The 18,117-nt window shown below is 45.8% G+C and overlaps 1 protein-coding gene across 1 annotated transcript; it reads left to right on the forward strand.

Moving 5' to 3' along the window:
* The first annotated feature begins 1,010 nt into the window (after positions 1-1,010).
* Positions 1,011-10,394, forward strand: LOC135375500 (galactosylceramide sulfotransferase-like). Its single transcript, XM_064608191.1, has 2 exons — positions 1,011-1,767; positions 10,357-10,394. The coding sequence occupies exons 1-2, from the start codon at positions 1,011-1,013 to the stop codon at positions 10,392-10,394; spliced, it is 795 nt and encodes a 264-aa protein (XP_064464261.1).
* Positions 10,395-18,117: the final 7,723 nt, after the last annotated feature.

An 18,117-nucleotide genomic window follows, 5' to 3' on the forward strand; every position in this document is an offset into this window, starting at 1 on the left:
TCTGTACATTTCTCAGTTTCGATTTCCCAGTTTGACGCTAGGCGTCCTGCACTCCGATGAAGCCGAATAACTAAAGTTCGAATCTAATGAAAGCGCGAGGTTTTTCAGGCATGAATTTTCGCGAGTCGTTTTCGGGTGCTTTCTCGAATTCAACTACGAAGGAGCTCCCACAGCTCCTGGTCACAGTCTCTTTAACATATATGGGCCCGCTCAGAACAGTGACATCTTTGGTTTGAATAAAGAAGCACTTGCTTGCCAAAAGGGAGCGGAAGTAGTGAAGCAGGTTCCGGAGGAGTATACGGACTTGAGCCTTACAATATGAATGGTCATAGATGACAGAGCAGCCATCTGTGCCATCTCAGTGTGGCGATCTAGGTGTCAATTAGAGTAACCTCAAGGAGTGCACTAACATCCACATCGCGCACGAGTGTTGAATGCATGCGTGTTGGAATAGGACTAGATATTGGAATAGTAATAGGACCAGCAGTAGGAATGGGAGGAGTAGGAGACGGTCTGGCAGAGACAAATGGAACAGAGGGGAGTGACGAAAAGTAAAGTGCTCACTGGTAGGGAGTCACGGTTGTCAGTGGAGCAGCTAAGCGTTTTTTACGAGGTTGGTTTTTGATAGTTCATTTCGCAAAGGTAACGGGTATATCGTGTTGACAAACACTTCGATACTTCGTATCGAACTACTGCATAAAATCCACTAATTCCTACTGCGCCGAAATGCTTCTCTTTTATCATACATGACACTAATGATGCAATCATGTTCGTTTCACACACGCAGGTCCTCCATAACATGGTACTGCCCAGACTGGATGTCTAATATGGTTCGATGCCAGCCTGCAAGAAATATCGTGTATCTAAGAATGCACAAGTGCGCCAGTTCCACGTTGTACAATATTCTTCAACGATACATCCTCAAGCATCGACTAAATAAGGTTATGTCAAAGAACTATGGTATATATATCGGTTATCCCGTGCACTTTCAGCCATCACTTGTCATAGACATGCGGGATTACAACCTGTCAAACAATATCTTAACAGATCATATGCGCTTCGACAAATCGGAAGTAGCGCGGATGATGCCGGATGATTCGTTGTATGTCACGACGCTTAGAAGGCCAGAAGAAGCATTTGAGTCACTGTTTTCTTACTTTGATTTTAAGTCTCATTTAGGCAAGGGCCTCGAAGACTTTGTAAATGATGTGAACACAACCACACGGCTAAAGGAACACAGGGTGTTCCGCGATAGATATGGGTTCAACCAGATGTCGTTTGACCTTGGATTTCGATCGGAGGACGTCGATAATGCTACTGCTGTTGATGAATTCGTCAAATTCGTGGGCAAGACGTTTCATCTGGTGATGATTGCTGATCGCCTAGATGAATCACTGATCCTTTTCAAGCACTTGGCATGCTGGACGACGGAAGACATAGTAGCATTTAAAGTCAATTCCCGGATGGATGCTTACAAAGTTCCAATGACTCCACACGTCAGGGAGAGACTGAAGGCCCTAAACCATGTTGACCTGAAATTGTACGAACATTTTTCTGCAGTTTTCGATGGAAAAGTGAGACGTTTTGGTGAGCAGCAAATGGCTGAAGAAGTGAGAGAACTAAGGACGCTGCGGGAAAAATACCACGATGTTTGTGTTGAAGCCGAAGTTGGACTGAGAACGCTTACAAAGAAGGGAGGAACCAAAAAAGTGCTGGGTTTCAAGCTCAAGGATGACAGTGAGAGGTGCCGTCATATGACGATGACAGGTATGCAGCTGCATGAACTCATTCGTGATAGGCAAAAAAAGTTAATGCATAGGGTTGTGGAAAAACCGCTAGCTAACTGCACCTAGCCATGCTTGGAACTGTTTTATATTTCTTTTGATGGTGGTGGTAAGTTTGAGCAGCTATTCTTATTTATCGTGTACACCAGTCTGTCGTATTCGCATTAGGATTACTGAGATCGGGATAGCGGTCCTACCAAACTGGAACCGAGGCTATCGCATGGTACAAAACGTACCTCAAAAGCTGAGCTGAAAAAATAGAAATTAGAAAGGGATTTTGGCAGGGAAAGTGAGTAAGAAATAAACAAACCATACATGTCCTTTTGTATGCTATCAATATGAGCATATACATAATAAGTTGAACTTCCCTACTACAAAAATCCGTACGAAGTTTGACCATACAGAAGGTGTACAGAATTATTGGACAATCCAGCAAGCAAACTATTCTTCTAAATGCAACGCTGTCTTTAGGCCAGGCCCTTTGGGGCACTTATGCTTCAACGGAGTCTAAAAAAATCCACTGCAACAGCAAGAATAGCAAGTCAATGGTTTATAATTGGGACGTGACATTTCGGAGTATACCCTGTTTACCCCGCAATGCAAATTAACAATAGTCAGGCTTAACCAGTTCCGAGATAGTCCCCTGAAAACTGATGCACCGGGCAGCTCAAAGCCACTAGGATCAATGGGAGAATGCAGGAACTGTTTTCACAGAATTGCGGGACACTCCCTCTTAAAGTTTGCTTGACCTGCTTACTACCTGCCCTCCATTGAAGCAATGCATTCCATCTAGTTTTGTTAGAATATCTTTTGACCCCGAGCTTTGGAAAAAAGTGTCCACACTTAGGTGTTTCTAAGAGATGTCCCTCGATCGTGCATAAGTGGAATGGAAGCGCAATAGTGTCACAGTTCTTTCTTTATTTTTTTTTTTCCTGAGACACTTATTTCCGCCGTGTTGATGGCAGAACGCGTTGGCGTGCCTATTTGCTTGTATTTCGCGAAAACAATGGGTTCCCCAGAAAGTGTCCATGTCAAGCACTACGCTTTGCATTGCGAAGCATTTGTGTCTTGATCCCTGAGAATGGTAATCTGATGTGTTGTTGGCTGAGTGGTGTGGACGTCGGTATACTGGCTTTCGCGTTCCCACGTTCGATCCGCAGGCATTGCGTTTTCGTATTGCTTCTTTTTTCTTTTACGAAGAGAGTTCCGAGAATAACAGCAGGCCACAGCATCACAGTTTTCTTCCTGGAGGGCTTATTAATGCCGTACCGTCGCTATGGCATAATCAATTCATGTTCTGTTTTGCGTAAGTTGCGGTAATGCTGACCTCTCGCTGTACGCTTAGTGTATGAAGAGTAGACCACTGTCTATTGCATGCCGACCTACTTCACCTACTTCATCAGCTTCCGACTTAGTTGGCAAAGGAACAATAGCAGAGAAATAATCTTTATTCCCTAGCTTTACAAGGGGAAGGAGGTCGAAGCTAAAGTTTCTCTTTTCTTTTTAATTTTGCTTGTTCATCCTTAACATTGTGTTCTTGTCCGCACCTGCAGGCCTTCCCGCGCCTTTTAATCTAAATGCCATAACAAGTAATTCACGTGCCACAGCAACTGCTTTGCACGTGTGGACGAGTGGCGAAACCTGCATTTTTTCCCCGCTTCTCACTTATTACGAAGTGCAAAGTTCATGTAGAAGTACTATGACTGTTGTTGCGGATTAGATTAAGTCTCTTATTTTGTGTTATCAATGGCAAGCGTGTATTATGTTCACTGCATTTCGTAATAAAACGCATCAAACACCCGCAAGATTTCCGGAAGAATGTCGATTTACAGAAGAGCACTGCCTGAGCCCGGCTTTCCTTCGATTTACTCGCCTGGGCCCTGCCCGACGGCTCCATACCTAGTCCGGGCATGGCTCAAGCCCGAAGTATTCTAGGTTTCCCGACCCAGGGCCGGCCCGAGCCCCCAAAATATAGGTTACCTCGGCTCGGCCAAGTGTAGCCTAAAAGGCTGTAAAAGTTGACAGTGGCTCACTAATGGTGGGGTAAAACATGCTTGAGCCCAACCTAAGCCCATCATGTGAAACACGAGCTCATGCCAGACCCGCAAAAGGATGGCTTTACCCGGCCAGGCACGGCCCGTGGGGCGGTCCGGGATCGGGCTTTCGTGTAATCCCGAGCCCCGTGCAGTGCTCGAATTTCCAGTCCATCTACGAGAAACATCACGGGCGTTTGCGTGACTTCCCTCTTGGTGCGATGAAACGTAACTGTGATCTGACGTCCGCTTATCCCTACCATCTTATCACCACTATTTGTGATTACATCTCTCTTCACGAGAATCAAAGACAAGTCTCCGCATGCTCGTGCTTATTTGAGCAGCGTTTTCCAGCTTTGTGTTAAAAGCGATAAAATAGCCCAGTGCAGGGGACACAAAGAAGAGACGAACACGAGAGCACTGACTGACAAACAGGAATTTTAGATGACAGAAGAAAACGCTTATAACGCTATGCAAGTAGGCCAGCCGTTCGCGCAGCCCCTCAGCTTTTCCCTGTCCCGTCGTACACGTAGAACGGTCTTGCTCTTAACTACTCTTAATTCAATTGCAATTAAGGGATTGCTCGTAAACAAGGTACCACAACAACTTCACGTGAGGTTTACATGGCTTCGCCTTTTCACCATTGTGTTGTGGGGCGTCTGCGAATGCCCCCTTACTGCTGCTCTCTCAGTGGACAGCACCAATGGACAGGTGCTTTGTCACCGTGCTTTCTCCAACCTTTTCTTTCTCTCATGCGCAGTGACATACTGTCGTAGCATATTGGAAGACAAGGTTTTCAACAAAACAACTCTGACCTTCCTTATCACAAACCCATAATCTGGGGTATTTTATCGTAAAAGCGATGCAGTACCAAACAGCAGGGTTTTTATCATTTTCCTCACCTTTCGTATCATATCATAGGTCACATGCGCTTAGTGCAAAGTCGCAGGAAGGCCACTCTGTTTTCTTATCCAAATGTTCTGAAGTTAATCATTCTTCGACTTTCTGCTTGTTTTTGTTTCCTTTTCCCTGAGGGGGCGGGAAGGGGGGGTGGCTTTCGGAAAGTTTCTTGGCGGTGGCGTAAAGTGACCCTAACAGACACAATTTGAAATACAGCATTGCAGTGTACTCATGATGATGCCAAGAACAAACTGAAGTACATGATACGGTGAAAATAGAGTAACAAGTGCGAAGTGCCGTTGACCGAATTTGTTTTTGGAAATCTATGGATATAGCTTCTTTTCATTAGAGTTTTAGTGCATCGTACGGTATCGCCTTTGCGTACGGGAGGGATAGCGCTGGTGGTTATGCGCACTGCGGGAAGCTCTCTTTGTTGTGGACGCGCGCCAGAACCATCAACGCTTTCCCTTCCGTACTCAAAGGCGATAGCGTACATCAGGGATGGGCAGTAATGGCAATACTTTGTATTATAACACTATTACTGTTACACTTTTTAGTATTTCTATTATGATTATAATACTCATTTTTGAAATGTATTTGTATCTGTATTATAATGCACAAAATCGAAGTATTACATGTGTTATAATACTTTTGAAAGCAATACTTTTCCAGATGTCGTAGGTCCGACCTGCTAAGCACCACCGGTGCACTTTATCAGTAATCTTTCGTGTCCCACAAACATTTGGACACCAACAAGGCCGCGATTATTCCCCTGCCCCAAATTATCCTAAAGAGAGTGACCTCGCGGCCAGATGTTACAGGAGGCTACGCTTGTGTTTTGGTGCTGGTTCAGTTGACTTCTCAGATTGTGGCGTACAACGCTTTCTGTAGCCGTTATCACGTTACCACGGCATATTATCGGCCTATTATCGCGTTTACTCTGGCATGTGTCCGCTTACTTAACGAAAGGATATAGAGGTAGCAAGTTATGGATCCTCTTTCTTGTTGGTGTGTTGGTAAATGGGGTGGAGGTGTTTGCTTGTACCGCTTAGCACCGCTGTGAAGATTCAGTCTTCTGCCATTATCGGCTGCCTGTGTGTCCTTGTTCTGTGTGTACACTTCATCAAAGCGCCATGGCGATCTACGCCTGTGCGGTCCATGTCTAGTTTAGCGGCGCCACTCGATTTCAAACTTCTAATCTACATGCCTGGATAGAATTTTGCATGGTGCATCGTAATCCAAAATAATCAAGCGGCGGTCGGTTCCACGAATTCCTCCAGAGATCAGTTTCCCCGGGAAAGTTTCGGCAGCGGCGACCATGTCATCTCCATGCGCCCATTGTTTACGTATGACAGCTTACGTACACCTCGCACTCTTCCCAGCATGCCTTTCGCCTGTTCGTTGCTAAGACGCACAGCAACTCCGCTATCAGACGACAGTCGGCCTCCTCCTCACGCGATCGCTCCGCGCCAAAATTGGCACTGTTTTCTGCCAGCACAGTTTCGAACAACTGGGGGGGGGGGGGGGGGGGGGGGGGGGGGCTACCGCCCCCCTTCCGGACCCCCCCCCCCCCGCGTGTAATATGTACTGACCTAACCTAACCTAACCTCACTACACTTCGTTTAGTGAGGAAAACCAAGCTCTATGGCTGATGCGTAGGAGTACCACAAATGATACCCTTCGAGATCTACTGCTTTCATCGTGCATTCTTGGCAACGAGCGAGAGGGAACAGGCGAAATGCATGCTGGGAAGAGTGCGAGGTGTGTGTAAGCTGTCATAGGTTAACAATGGGCGCATGGAGATGACATGGTCGCCGCTGCCGAAACTTTCCCGGGGAAACTGATCTCTGGAGGAATTTGTGAAACCGACCGCCGCTTGATTATTTTGGATTACGATGCACCATGCAAAATTCTATCCAGGTATGTAGATTAGAAGTTTGAAATCGAGCGGCGCCGCTAAACTAGACATGCACCCAAACATACTCTATTTCAAACTTTTTCAAAATGCATCAACTGAGATTGATGCACCTATTTTATTAGGCAATGCGAATAAGGTGCAAGGGGGATATGAGTGCGAAAGGCACCTGTTGGGATTATACCAATTTAGTACCTTCTGATTGGTGTAGCATCGACTTTGTGGTAAAGATGGCTGTGTTTTCTGATCATGTTACTCCTTATGTGGATCTAAAGGGGGGGGGGCCCAGATATCCTGACCCTCTGCTATGTTTCTGTCTTGTCAAAGCGTTTAATTCCCCTCCTTATGTAATGCCCTCAGGCCTTTAAGGGTTAAATAAATGAAATGAAATTGACACTTGATCATGTGACTAGCATTGTGTCTGAGGCTAGAATCCTTTGAGGAAAATAGTGGATATGCCCCCGTGTTACGATTTGCATACTAGTGCATCCTTCACCCATTTTTGCGCGATGCCAATTTCTGCCACTATGAACAGATAGCTAACATGTATTTGGCCCGTTTTATATTTAAAAATGAACCGTATTGTCTGTGCGTGAACAGCTTCTATTTTGATATTCTGGGCAGTATAAGGATCCCACACTGCATCTGCATATTCAAGCACAGATTGCACACAGGATCTATAGGCTTGCAGTTTGGTAACTGCTGTTGCATACCTGAGATTCTGCTTTAGCAAACACGCCTTCCTGAAGGTTACATGCATGATGTGATCAATGTGCCTGTTGTACTTCAATCCTAAAAAAAAAAAAATAACATCAAGGTACAACATCGCGGGACACTTTGCCAAACATAGAGCGTTCAAGCTGTCTTGACAATATATACTTGTTTCAACTACGTACGTTTGTCCTTCTTATGTATTATGTTGCTATACCTTGCTTGAATCTTAAATATTAGCAGGCTTCTGGACTAACCATAGCTGACAACATATTTTGTAGGAGGTAGATGGATCAATGTAGAAGAAATATTGTTTGATGCATTGATTCTAGATATATGTTTTTCCAGTGATAAATGAGATTAGAATCCTCGACTGAGGCATCTTTGTGAGCGATCACAAAAGCGAACAAAGCACAAAATGTGATCTTTGCCATATTCTGAGCGTTGTGGAGAAGCTTTAGGGCCTAAACCGAAAATGTAGCGTCGTGAAGCTCTGGAAATTACATAAATCTACCAGACAAGATGTATTTCACACAAATTGAACTATTTCTCTCGATGCTGTGAGGTATTGGAACTCTTATTGCACCTGAAGGGTGTCACATGTTTGAAATAGCTCTTCATCTATTGTTTCCCAATTTTGTGGTCAGAATCACTTTGTGCCAAGTAACTCTCACATACGTCTGATGCAAAAATAAAACAGAACAGATATCAACAATGTCTAGACTAGTTATCATTGGAGCAAGGGGAACAGACTGCCAGTCAATAAAAAGCACATTAGAAGCACCAAACAGAAAAATTGGACAGTCAGGATACATAACAGATAAAGTCAATCAGAATTCCTGCAAATTTGTCAAATGAATTGCTATTAGCTAGTGGATAACAAATAATAACACTTTTTAGTATGTGCACAAGAACAACCACAAGGGCCTTGGTGTTGGCAAACGCTCTCAAAGTTTTTCATAAGGCTGAAGACGACACATACCCAGGAAATGGAGAATACACTTGCAGCTTACATAATACACACATAGGTTACACAACATATATACAATAATGTTGGTGGACTGCTTATATATAAAATTACAGGCATGTCTTTAATAACATACTGCACATTACATGTATATGAAACTAGGACTAAATATATGAGTAAAATATCACAAAAAATATACGCAATACCGATCAGAAAAACTGCAGGATGTCGGGAAAAGAAAAATTGGCACAAGCAAAATGGGTGAACTTCACAAATGAAACACTTAAGATACAACTTCTTTGCATACAACAGGAAGGGATACAGAAAAAATATCACCTGACAGCGAGTTTATGAGGGTCTTGCATCACGAGATAGTCCCCCTTACATACATTCGGGTAAAAAGTGTAGGATGCTTCCGTGAGGACACACGTGGAATAGCAGAATGCAGAGATCCTAGCAACTGTGGTCAATTTCAGTCAATTTGAGAATGAATGCACTTATATAAGAAAGTAGCATCGGTAATGTCGCACTGAGTTGAAAGGGGAATGAGACCAACATGTCGGAGTAGATCTTCATAATTGTACGACTGGTGTCCCAGTGTGTTACAGGAACAGAAAGTGCAAAATGTGAAGTGTTTTCTTGCGAACATCCAATAAATCGCTTCGCTTTGAATATACACCTGCAAGCATGCTGAAGTCGGGTAAAAATGCATGCAGTATCCACAAACAGGGAAGTAAATAGGACTGATCCACACAGCAAGGAGGATGATAAACACATAGTAATAATTACAGGGATTGAGAAAACACATGCAACCCACTAAACGTATGGCTCCATTTCATATGTTGTATTCGTCATACATACGTTATATGCAGCCCACGTTCCTTGCTTGAATGTTTTTTTTTTTCTTTCTTTTTTCAAGCCACCGTTGACGGTGGAACAACGCTGCGAAACCTCGACAGAAGAATAGGAAGTGACGTTTATCTGTGCAGGCTTGCCCGAAGTCCCCGAAGGTCACCATACCGAAACCAGTCTGGTGGCCTGCCCACTCTTTATAAGCGCCTATGTTGTCATGGCAATGGAAACGAATGTGCTTCCTTTCTTCACTTTCCACTATAAAATGTCGCGTGACCTGGGAGTGACGCAGCTTCTTAAAGGGGCACTAAAATGCAAAAACAAGGTCACTTCAAATTATGTCACATTTTTATGTCACACAAATTATGTCACAAATTTTACCAAACCCTTTCTTGCTTCGGCGCTAAGCAGTGAACGTCACTTCGGTTCGTGCATCGGTGTTTTTAGTCCATTCTGCGCGTGCCACGTCATGGAGCAGACCCGGTGAAAAGCATAGTGCGCGTTGCGAAACGTACTGCTGTCGCTGTCCGAAGGACGTGAAGGTAAATGTTGTCAGTGGAACATTCGCGAGAACTGTTGTAGCTACAATTCAGTGAATCTGTATTCAAAAATGCAGCAGTGTGCATCATGCCGCACATATACGGAACACTACGATCGGACCCGTTCCAAATCCACATTCCCACGATAGGTATGCGCACGCTTCTCCTGCTGTCTCATTGGATGCCACTAATTTTTGCCTCCTGGAGATCCAATTCGTTGCCACCAAACACGGCTCTGTTTTCATTGCGCTTTGTTTCTAAACTGTAGGGCTCGGTAGGTAGGTAATTTTGTTTGAATTGTACCAATTGAAACACGGACTTACTTTTGATAGCATTTTTTTTTCATTTTTGTGCCCCTTTAATGCGATATTGCAGGAACAGAATGTTTTGATGTGCATGTTTAGTACACATACATCAATATTGGCACCTTCAAAAGCCTGGCAATGGTTTCACAACCGCTTTAAGGTTTCCAAGCTTGTGTATTGTATAACAGAAATAATTTTCTCCTGCTGGTACGATACAAAATGATTACCGGTCAGACCGGCAATGAAGCAGGTCTGTGAACAGGACTCCCTATGAATTGTGGCACAGTCAGAGACTAAACCTGTAACACTTCCAGCAGGTTGTTGCTTCTGTCTTTGCTGCCGCTCTACAGGTTATGGCCCCAGGAGCTACTGGAAGCTGTACGAATAGGCTGTGAGTTTCATTTCGTTCTTCGCTTGGAAGAGAATGACAGACGCTGCCAAGTTTACGCTAGCTAAGTTGACTGATGGAAACTACCAAGCCTGGAAGTTCAAAATGAAGATGTTATTGGTTCGCGAAGAGACTTGGGCCTTCGTAGATGATGCTCCACCGGAGACCCCGACGACCGCTTGGACAGTAGGCGACCGCAAAGCCCAAAGCACCATTTGCCTTAGCGTTGACGACAGTCAGATTGTTCATGTGTGTAATTGCAAGTCGGCACGGGAGATGTAGCGGGAACTCCGCAAGGTGCACGAGCGTGCCAACCTGAGCAACAAGCTCTACCTCTTGAGGAAGTTATACCAGTCGAGACTTGGAACAGAAGAGGAGATGCAAACGTTCATCAGACGCACATTGGAGCTTGTAGAGCGCCTAAGAGGTATTGGTCAGGAGATCACCGATTTTCAATTGGCTACTCTTCTCCTCAGTGGCCTACCAGAGACGTACGAGACACTCGTCACTGCTCTCGACGCTCGACCAGATGATGATCTCACGCTAGAATATGTGAAGGGCAAACTCGTGGACGAGTATAAAAGAAAGCAAGAGTCGTCCTCATCTGCAACATGCAATTCTCAAACCACGCTGCGGACCGAAGCATCCATCAAAGGAAAAGCTACCGAAGAAACTAGGGAGTGCTACTTCTGCAAGAAGGCTGGTCATTTGAGGAAAGACTGCCCCGCGCACAGAGGAATAAGGTAGAGGTCTTCTAAACACCACCCTAGGCAAAGGGCGAGGGTGGCTGCATCTCGTGACTCGTCCGCTTATGACATTGCCGTTCTACTTGGCGAGGGTACGTCCAAGAGTGGTTGGTATATCGACTCTGGCGCGACGAGCCACTTGTGCAACGACCGGACCTTCTTCACAGCTGGTTTTACACAGAAGCATGAGGTCGTTACCGTGGCTAATAGTCAGCGTGTCTCTTCCGAAGGAGTGGGGGACGGGGTCCTGAACTGCAAATACAACGGAGTCTTCAACAAAGTTCGAGTCACCGGTGCTCTCTACGTCCCGTCATTGGAGTGTAATCTTCTGTCGGTTAACAAGGTGACAGCATCGGGGTGCGACATCTTGTTCCATGACGATCGCTGCATCGTGACTAAAGGCAAGAATACCGTCGCTACTGGCACCATTCAGAATGGGCTCTATCGACTTGTAACAGGGACTTCTGAGCGAGCACATATCACTCAGGTTACTAGTCACCGGGAGTGTGTCCATGTGTGGCATCATCGCTTAGGGCATCGAGACCCAGAAGGTGTGAAAAAGTTAGAGACACAACGTTTGGCACATGGGGTTCGCATAAGTGAGTGCGAGCATCAGCTGAAGTGCACGAGTTGCTTGAAAGGGAAGATGAAGAGGTCATCGTTTCCCAAAGTCGCTGCATCGCGATCTGCACAGGTGCTTCATCTAATTCACACGGATGTGTGTGGACCTATGCGAACTTTGACCCCCAGCAGAAACCGGTGGTTCCTGACTTTCATTGATGATTACTCCAGATACACAGTTTTGTACCTGTTGCGGTCCAAAGACGAAGTCCCTTCCAAGCTTGCTGACTATTTAGCACATGTCGCGAATAAGTTCGGCCGTTATCCGAACATACTTCGTGCTGACAATGGCACAGAATATACTGGCGGCAAGACGATGCAGCTTCTCCGCCAGCACGGTATTCAACTCCAGACGTCCGTCCCTTACAGCCCACAACAGAACGGCGTCGCTGAGAGGAAGAATAGGACCCTCTGTGACAGCGCGCGTAGCATGCTGTTTGGGGCGAACTTACCCAAGACCTACTGGGGAGAAGCTATCCTGACAGCCTGCTACATCCAGAATCGATTGCTGAGCAGGTCTGTGAACAGGACTCCCTATGAATTGTGGCACAGTCAGAGACCGAACCTGGAACATATCAGAATGTTCCGGAGCAGAGCGTTCATGCATGTCCCTAAAGAGCAACGTCACAAGTGGGACCCGCGTGCGATTGAAGGCACCTTGGTGGGGTTCAGTGAAACTCAAAAAGGATACAGGATTCTTCTGAAAGGGTCCCACAACGTCAAAGTGACACGCAGCGTAGTTTTCGACGAAACGCCAGTCATGGAGGCTTTTTGCAGACAAGCTGCTCATGCGTCTTCTCGTGGGCACGACACTGCAAGATACCAATGCCGAGAGCCTTCCTGTCACATTGAGCAGTGTCCAGGCCCTACCACTGAATTGGAGGTCGATGTGTGGACGCCACCTCCGCTGCAGTCTTCACCAGTCCAACAAGAGGAGGATCAAGTAACTGCACCTCGCCGTTCGGAGAGAACCAACAAAGGTGTACCCCCAGATCGTCTAGCATATACGTCCTCGGTTCAATCAGTGACTGATCCTGCGAGCTGGAAACACATGCAAAAATTACCTCCTTCGGAAAGCCAATGGTTGGGGGCAGCCCAAGAAGAATTTCAGTCCCTGCAGCAGCTTCATACCTGGGACCTTGTCGAGCTGCCACACGGCAAACGGCCCTTTGCCTGTAAGTGGATATTCAAAACCAAGCGGGCCAACGACGGCAACGTAGAATGCTATAAAGCAAGGTTGGTTGCTCAGGGGTACTCGCAGATATTCGGCGAAGATTATGACGCTACCTTCGCGCCCGTGGCCAAGCTGACCACGTTGCGAGTATTTCTTACTCTGGCAGCGACACGGCGATTACACGTCCGTCACTACGACGTGAAAACAGCCTTCCTCCACGGCGATGTCGAAGAAGACATCTATATGAAGCAACCGGAAGGGTTTGTTGCAGAGGGACAGGAACACCTCGTGTGTAAGTTGCAAAAATCCCTTTACGGTCTCAAGCAGGCAGCCAGAGCTTGGAATATAAAGGCAAACAGTGTCCTCCTTGAACGCGGCTTTCGACGTAGCCAAGCGGATCCGTGTTTATATTCCAAGTTAGTAGGCACCACGCGCTTGTACGTGTTACTCTATGTGGACGATATGCTGATTTGTCATGAAAACGCCGATGTTGTTACTGACGTCGGAAGGGAACTCAACCAGTCCTTTGAGACAAAGGACCTAGGGCCAGTCAGGCGATATCTCGGTATTGAAATCGAGAGGACTCAAGATGGGAATTTTCTGCTTCAGCAGACCAAAAAGATCGACGCCCTTATCGACAAGTACGGCCTGTCAAGTGCGAAGGGTAGTCCCACACCGATGGACTCAAACTATTTGAAGCTCACGGGAGAACACGATCTTCTACCGAGCAACGAACTCTATCGTCAAGCAGTTGGAGAGTTGCTCTACTTGAGTACTACTGCACGACCGGACATCTCCTGCGCCATAGGAATACTTTGCAGTCGTGTCAGCAATCCACGTCAGCGCGACTGGAGCGCCGTGAAAACACTGCTCCGATATCTAAAGCACACTAGAGCGCTAAAGCTGAGGCTTTCGCCAGACCCGCATCTCGAACTGCTCTGCTACGTCGATGCGGACTGGGCAGGAAACCTGGTGGATCGCAAGTCAACGAGTGGTTACTTCGTTGTGCTCGGCGGAAGCCCTATTTCCTGGTCCAGTCGGAAACAGTTGACAGTTGCACTGTCGTCAACTGAAGCAGAATACGTTTCGGCCGCACATGCATCTCAGGAGATACTCTGGTTGCGACACCTTCTGTCAGACTTTGGACACAGCGTCGACAAACCTACTTGCATGTTTGAGGACAACCAGGGGTGCATCAAGTTGTCCCATGTTGAGGCGATCTGAGCAAGAACAAAGCACATCGATGTTCGCCACCATCATTTACGTGACTTGGTCGCTCGCAAGGTTGTCAGCCTCCAATATTGCCAGAGTAGCAACATGGTAGCAGACGGCCTAACCAAGCCACTTCCTCGTCTTCGACACGAAGCCCTCAGAACTCAGATGGGGTTGATTTAAGAGCAGTTGTCGAGGGGGGGTGTTGGTTGGGCGACAACAACGACAGTTTTTTTGTCCAGGTGCACGGGCGCACACTCACGCGCACCCTCGTACTTTTGTTCTTTATTAAACCTGTAACACTTCCAGCAGGTAGTTGCTTCTGTCTTTGCTGCCACTCTACAGACATGTACCTTGTTCCACACAACTAACAAGGTGGGAACTCAACTCTGGCTTAAAAAACATTTGAACAATTTAAATACTATAATGCAAATGCAACCCAGTTAGTGAGCCTGGCCATGCGACTTTGCGTGGCTAACATTGTCTTTGACACTAAGGCTCAGTTTTTGTGTGCGCTTCTTTGCTTTTTTGTGAGAAGGCTGGTTGGAGGGTTGCCCAGCTGCCACCCCTCTTGGATCCTCGTGTTAGTCCCTCATGACGCCTGGATATGCTGGTGGGCTGAACTTTTATATGTCCACCACATCTTGTTATGTTACTTACTTAGTGTTGTACCTAGGGACATCATCATCCTAACACATTCGGATGCTGTTTGAATATTCTTGAGGCGGTGGATTGCCTTTTCGAGGTATTTGTTGTAGGTGCTGTTCTCTTTGACGAGCACATGGCATCGTTCGAGCTCTTTCGAAAGGGCATGTACGTCACCAGTTATACACTGTAATAAGAAAGCGCTGTTCATTGAATGTTACTAAGCATACACATGAATTACATTAAGAGAACAAACCTTGTCTGCAGTTCCACTTTGGTAGGGTGTTGATGGCTCTGATGGCCCTGTGATGGATCAGCAGGATGCTGCTGAGGTACAGGTGTACTATCGGCATGATGTGTTTCCTCCTGCTGACTTGTCAAGGCCTAATTTACACGAAAGTCCATAAAGAAGGCGACGGGGGGCAGCGGTCTCCCAAAGCCAGATTCCCCAACTGATGGCGATCTTCTGCAGTAAGTGCTGGTGCATTGGGGAAGATACCACCAACTGTTTTGTGTACCAAAGCATGATGCTTGCAAAATGCACCTTGCTTTCCTGCCCCACAGGTACGTGTTCCAATATCTGCATAGACTCTGTACGTCTCTCCTGTTTGTTGATCACTTGGAACAGAGTACACATTGTGCTCCAGAGAGACAATTTTGTCCGCTGCTCCCTGTGGCATCTTTTTGAGTAGCCTGTCATATTAGAGGCGTCCGGCAGCAACACGGTTATGAGCGTGTTCAAGGATGCGTGCCTCAAAGTATTTCTCCCATACGATTGCAACAAAATCAACTAGGGCTACGGCATTAAAGGCCTTTGTTCTTCCAAGGATAATGTCTTTGAGAATACGGATGCACGCCTCCGAAAAGTTGTTTGTGTTGTGCCCGCGTGTTGGTAACCAGTTTCGGAAGAACAGTACCAATTCTTCTTCTCTCCGCAGGAAGTCCTGCCCGCGGGTAACAAAGGCTTCATGAGAGAGTGTGTCTGCAGGTGTTCTTTTGCAGATCCCAGGTCTTCTGCAGTAGAGGCATACATAATCTGAAAAGGGTCAAACAGTCACAAAGCATTGCCAAAAGTTGCCGGGAAGAAGAGAGCAAGGCTGATATCTAGGACCTGATTGTTCTATAGGAACTTTAAAGGGACCGAAAAGTGAAAAATAACCCCAATATTTTGGCCCACCATCCTGCACATTATCATTGTTTGATAACACAGAGAAGGCATTACCTCACAATTCGGAATATTTTTTTGCGTATAAATATTTTGAAAGTTGCCGGAACATGGACGGTGCTGCTAACGAACAGCAAAAAAGAGTAACTTGGGTTTCGAGTCCAGGGCGTCCGGGATTGGTCAACCTGTACCACGTGACAATTAGTTTGTAGAGAACAAAGTTGGCACACATTATCGTTATAGCTAAACGCCATTTTAAAAATGACGTTCACTTCCAGGCATTTGAAGAACATAGTTTCTATACTAATAAAACATTCAGCTACTTCGCCGGCACGACCCGCCGTGCCGGCCGTTTGCAAGGCCGTCTGCAAGACCGTCTGTGTTATCGCGCTTATTGTCTACGCCGTGGGTGGTCATAGTGGCCGCGCGAAGCATAAAGTGAAAGTCTGTGAAAGTAATTGTAGAGGACGATGGTCTTCCTCTACATGAGCCCCGACCGGCGATGATGGTATGCCACGGAGAGGCGATGACGGTGGCCTACCTCCATGGCCGTGCCGGTGGAACTGAGGCATCTTCGTCATTGTCCACGGCCCGCTACAGTGCTCCCCTCCCCAGACGCGGAGCGGCGAGAAAGAAGAAGAATGGTGAACTGCGTCTACACCACTGATCTCTATGTATAAAGGCTGGATCGCGCATGGGAGAGGGCTCGTGGGGGAGAGGCGTGCCTTCGGGCCGCCATGTTGGTGGGCCCATAGAGAACAATGGGAGGCAACAGAGATTGTGAGTATTTATTGCGCTGCAAGCATTGGTCGTTGTTTGTCATCACACAATTTTCTAAGGTGCCAGTATACTGATGTACCTTAACAATGTTTCACAGGTGCCCTGCCGTTCGATTCTTAATTACGTTATGTTTTGCATTCCGAAACTAGACCGTCACTGCAGTGCAGCGCTGGGGATTGTACTACAGCACGTTTCCCAGCCAATATTTCAATAAGAAACGACTTGAGGTTAACAACAACCATGTATATAATATCTCGTACTGCGTTCTGGACAAAAATTGTTCCATAAAGAACGGTCCGGGAAAAGATATACTCGCATGGCAGAAAGAGATCGTTCTGTAGAATCACAGCCGTTGTTTTAGCCGTGTATGCGTTTAGTATGATTTATATCAAGCATCGCCTTAGAAAGAGTCTTTTAGTAAACGACAGCGGTGCTTTGCCTCGCAAATATGGACACAGCGAAGCAGCCCAAATATTACTTCACGCAATTAGAACACACTCGTTAGGACAGTTAATCAGGTAGTGATGTAAGCTTAATCACTGAAGTTACTTAGAAAGTGGTAACACCTCCTTGAGACACAGGATTTATCTTTTTTTGAAGTACAGCCTTCTATGTTTGTTTGCTTCTTCCTTTGTTTGTTCTGATTATTTGCAGGCGCGGTTGTGCCAAACTGAATGTCCTTCTCCAGCACTCACATGCTTTTGTTGAATGCAACCGCAGCGTGAGAAAAGCTGCTTGGGGACGGGGTCCTGATATCCAGTGCTGACTTTGTCATGCTTGTTATGTGGAGCATGTTCCAAAAAATGCAGCTCCACGTATGGTCTTCAAATTGCAACAGGACTATTTGGAGCCTGAAAACAGTTGTGATTTTGTCATTTTGGCCCTCGCGTACCCAGTCTGTGAAACGCAAACGAAAAAGTCTAACACGATATACTTTTGTAATGAAGATCACTGATGATGAGTGAAGAGAATATACGAGTTCAAGTTTATTCAATATTTTATATAATTCATTATATTATTCAACATTTTATGTCAAGTTTATACAACATCAAGTTTATTCAAGTTCAAGATTTATTTCGTGCACTTATGCGTTTCAGGATACAATGAACGTGCAGGGAGGTCGCAAAAGACTACATTTATTGTTTGTGACCTTGCTACAATGGCAATATATATTTTAGGAATGACAATGGTCAGGTACGCTCTCTCAATTTTAGGTTGGAATGAGCAATGAATAGCAACTTCCCTCCTGATATTTTCTCATATATGCTAAATTTTAAATTTAATGTGATCGAATATGTGATAATATAATATATAAGAATATAATATGTGATAAATGAATGTGATCAACAGTAGATGAAAACAACAAGAGTAGCCAGAGAA

Source organism: Ornithodoros turicata, unplaced genomic scaffold, assembly GCF_037126465.1.
Source record: "Ornithodoros turicata isolate Travis unplaced genomic scaffold, ASM3712646v1 ctg00000882.1, whole genome shotgun sequence".
NCBI lineage: Eukaryota > Metazoa > Arthropoda > Arachnida > Ixodida > Argasidae > Ornithodoros > Ornithodoros turicata.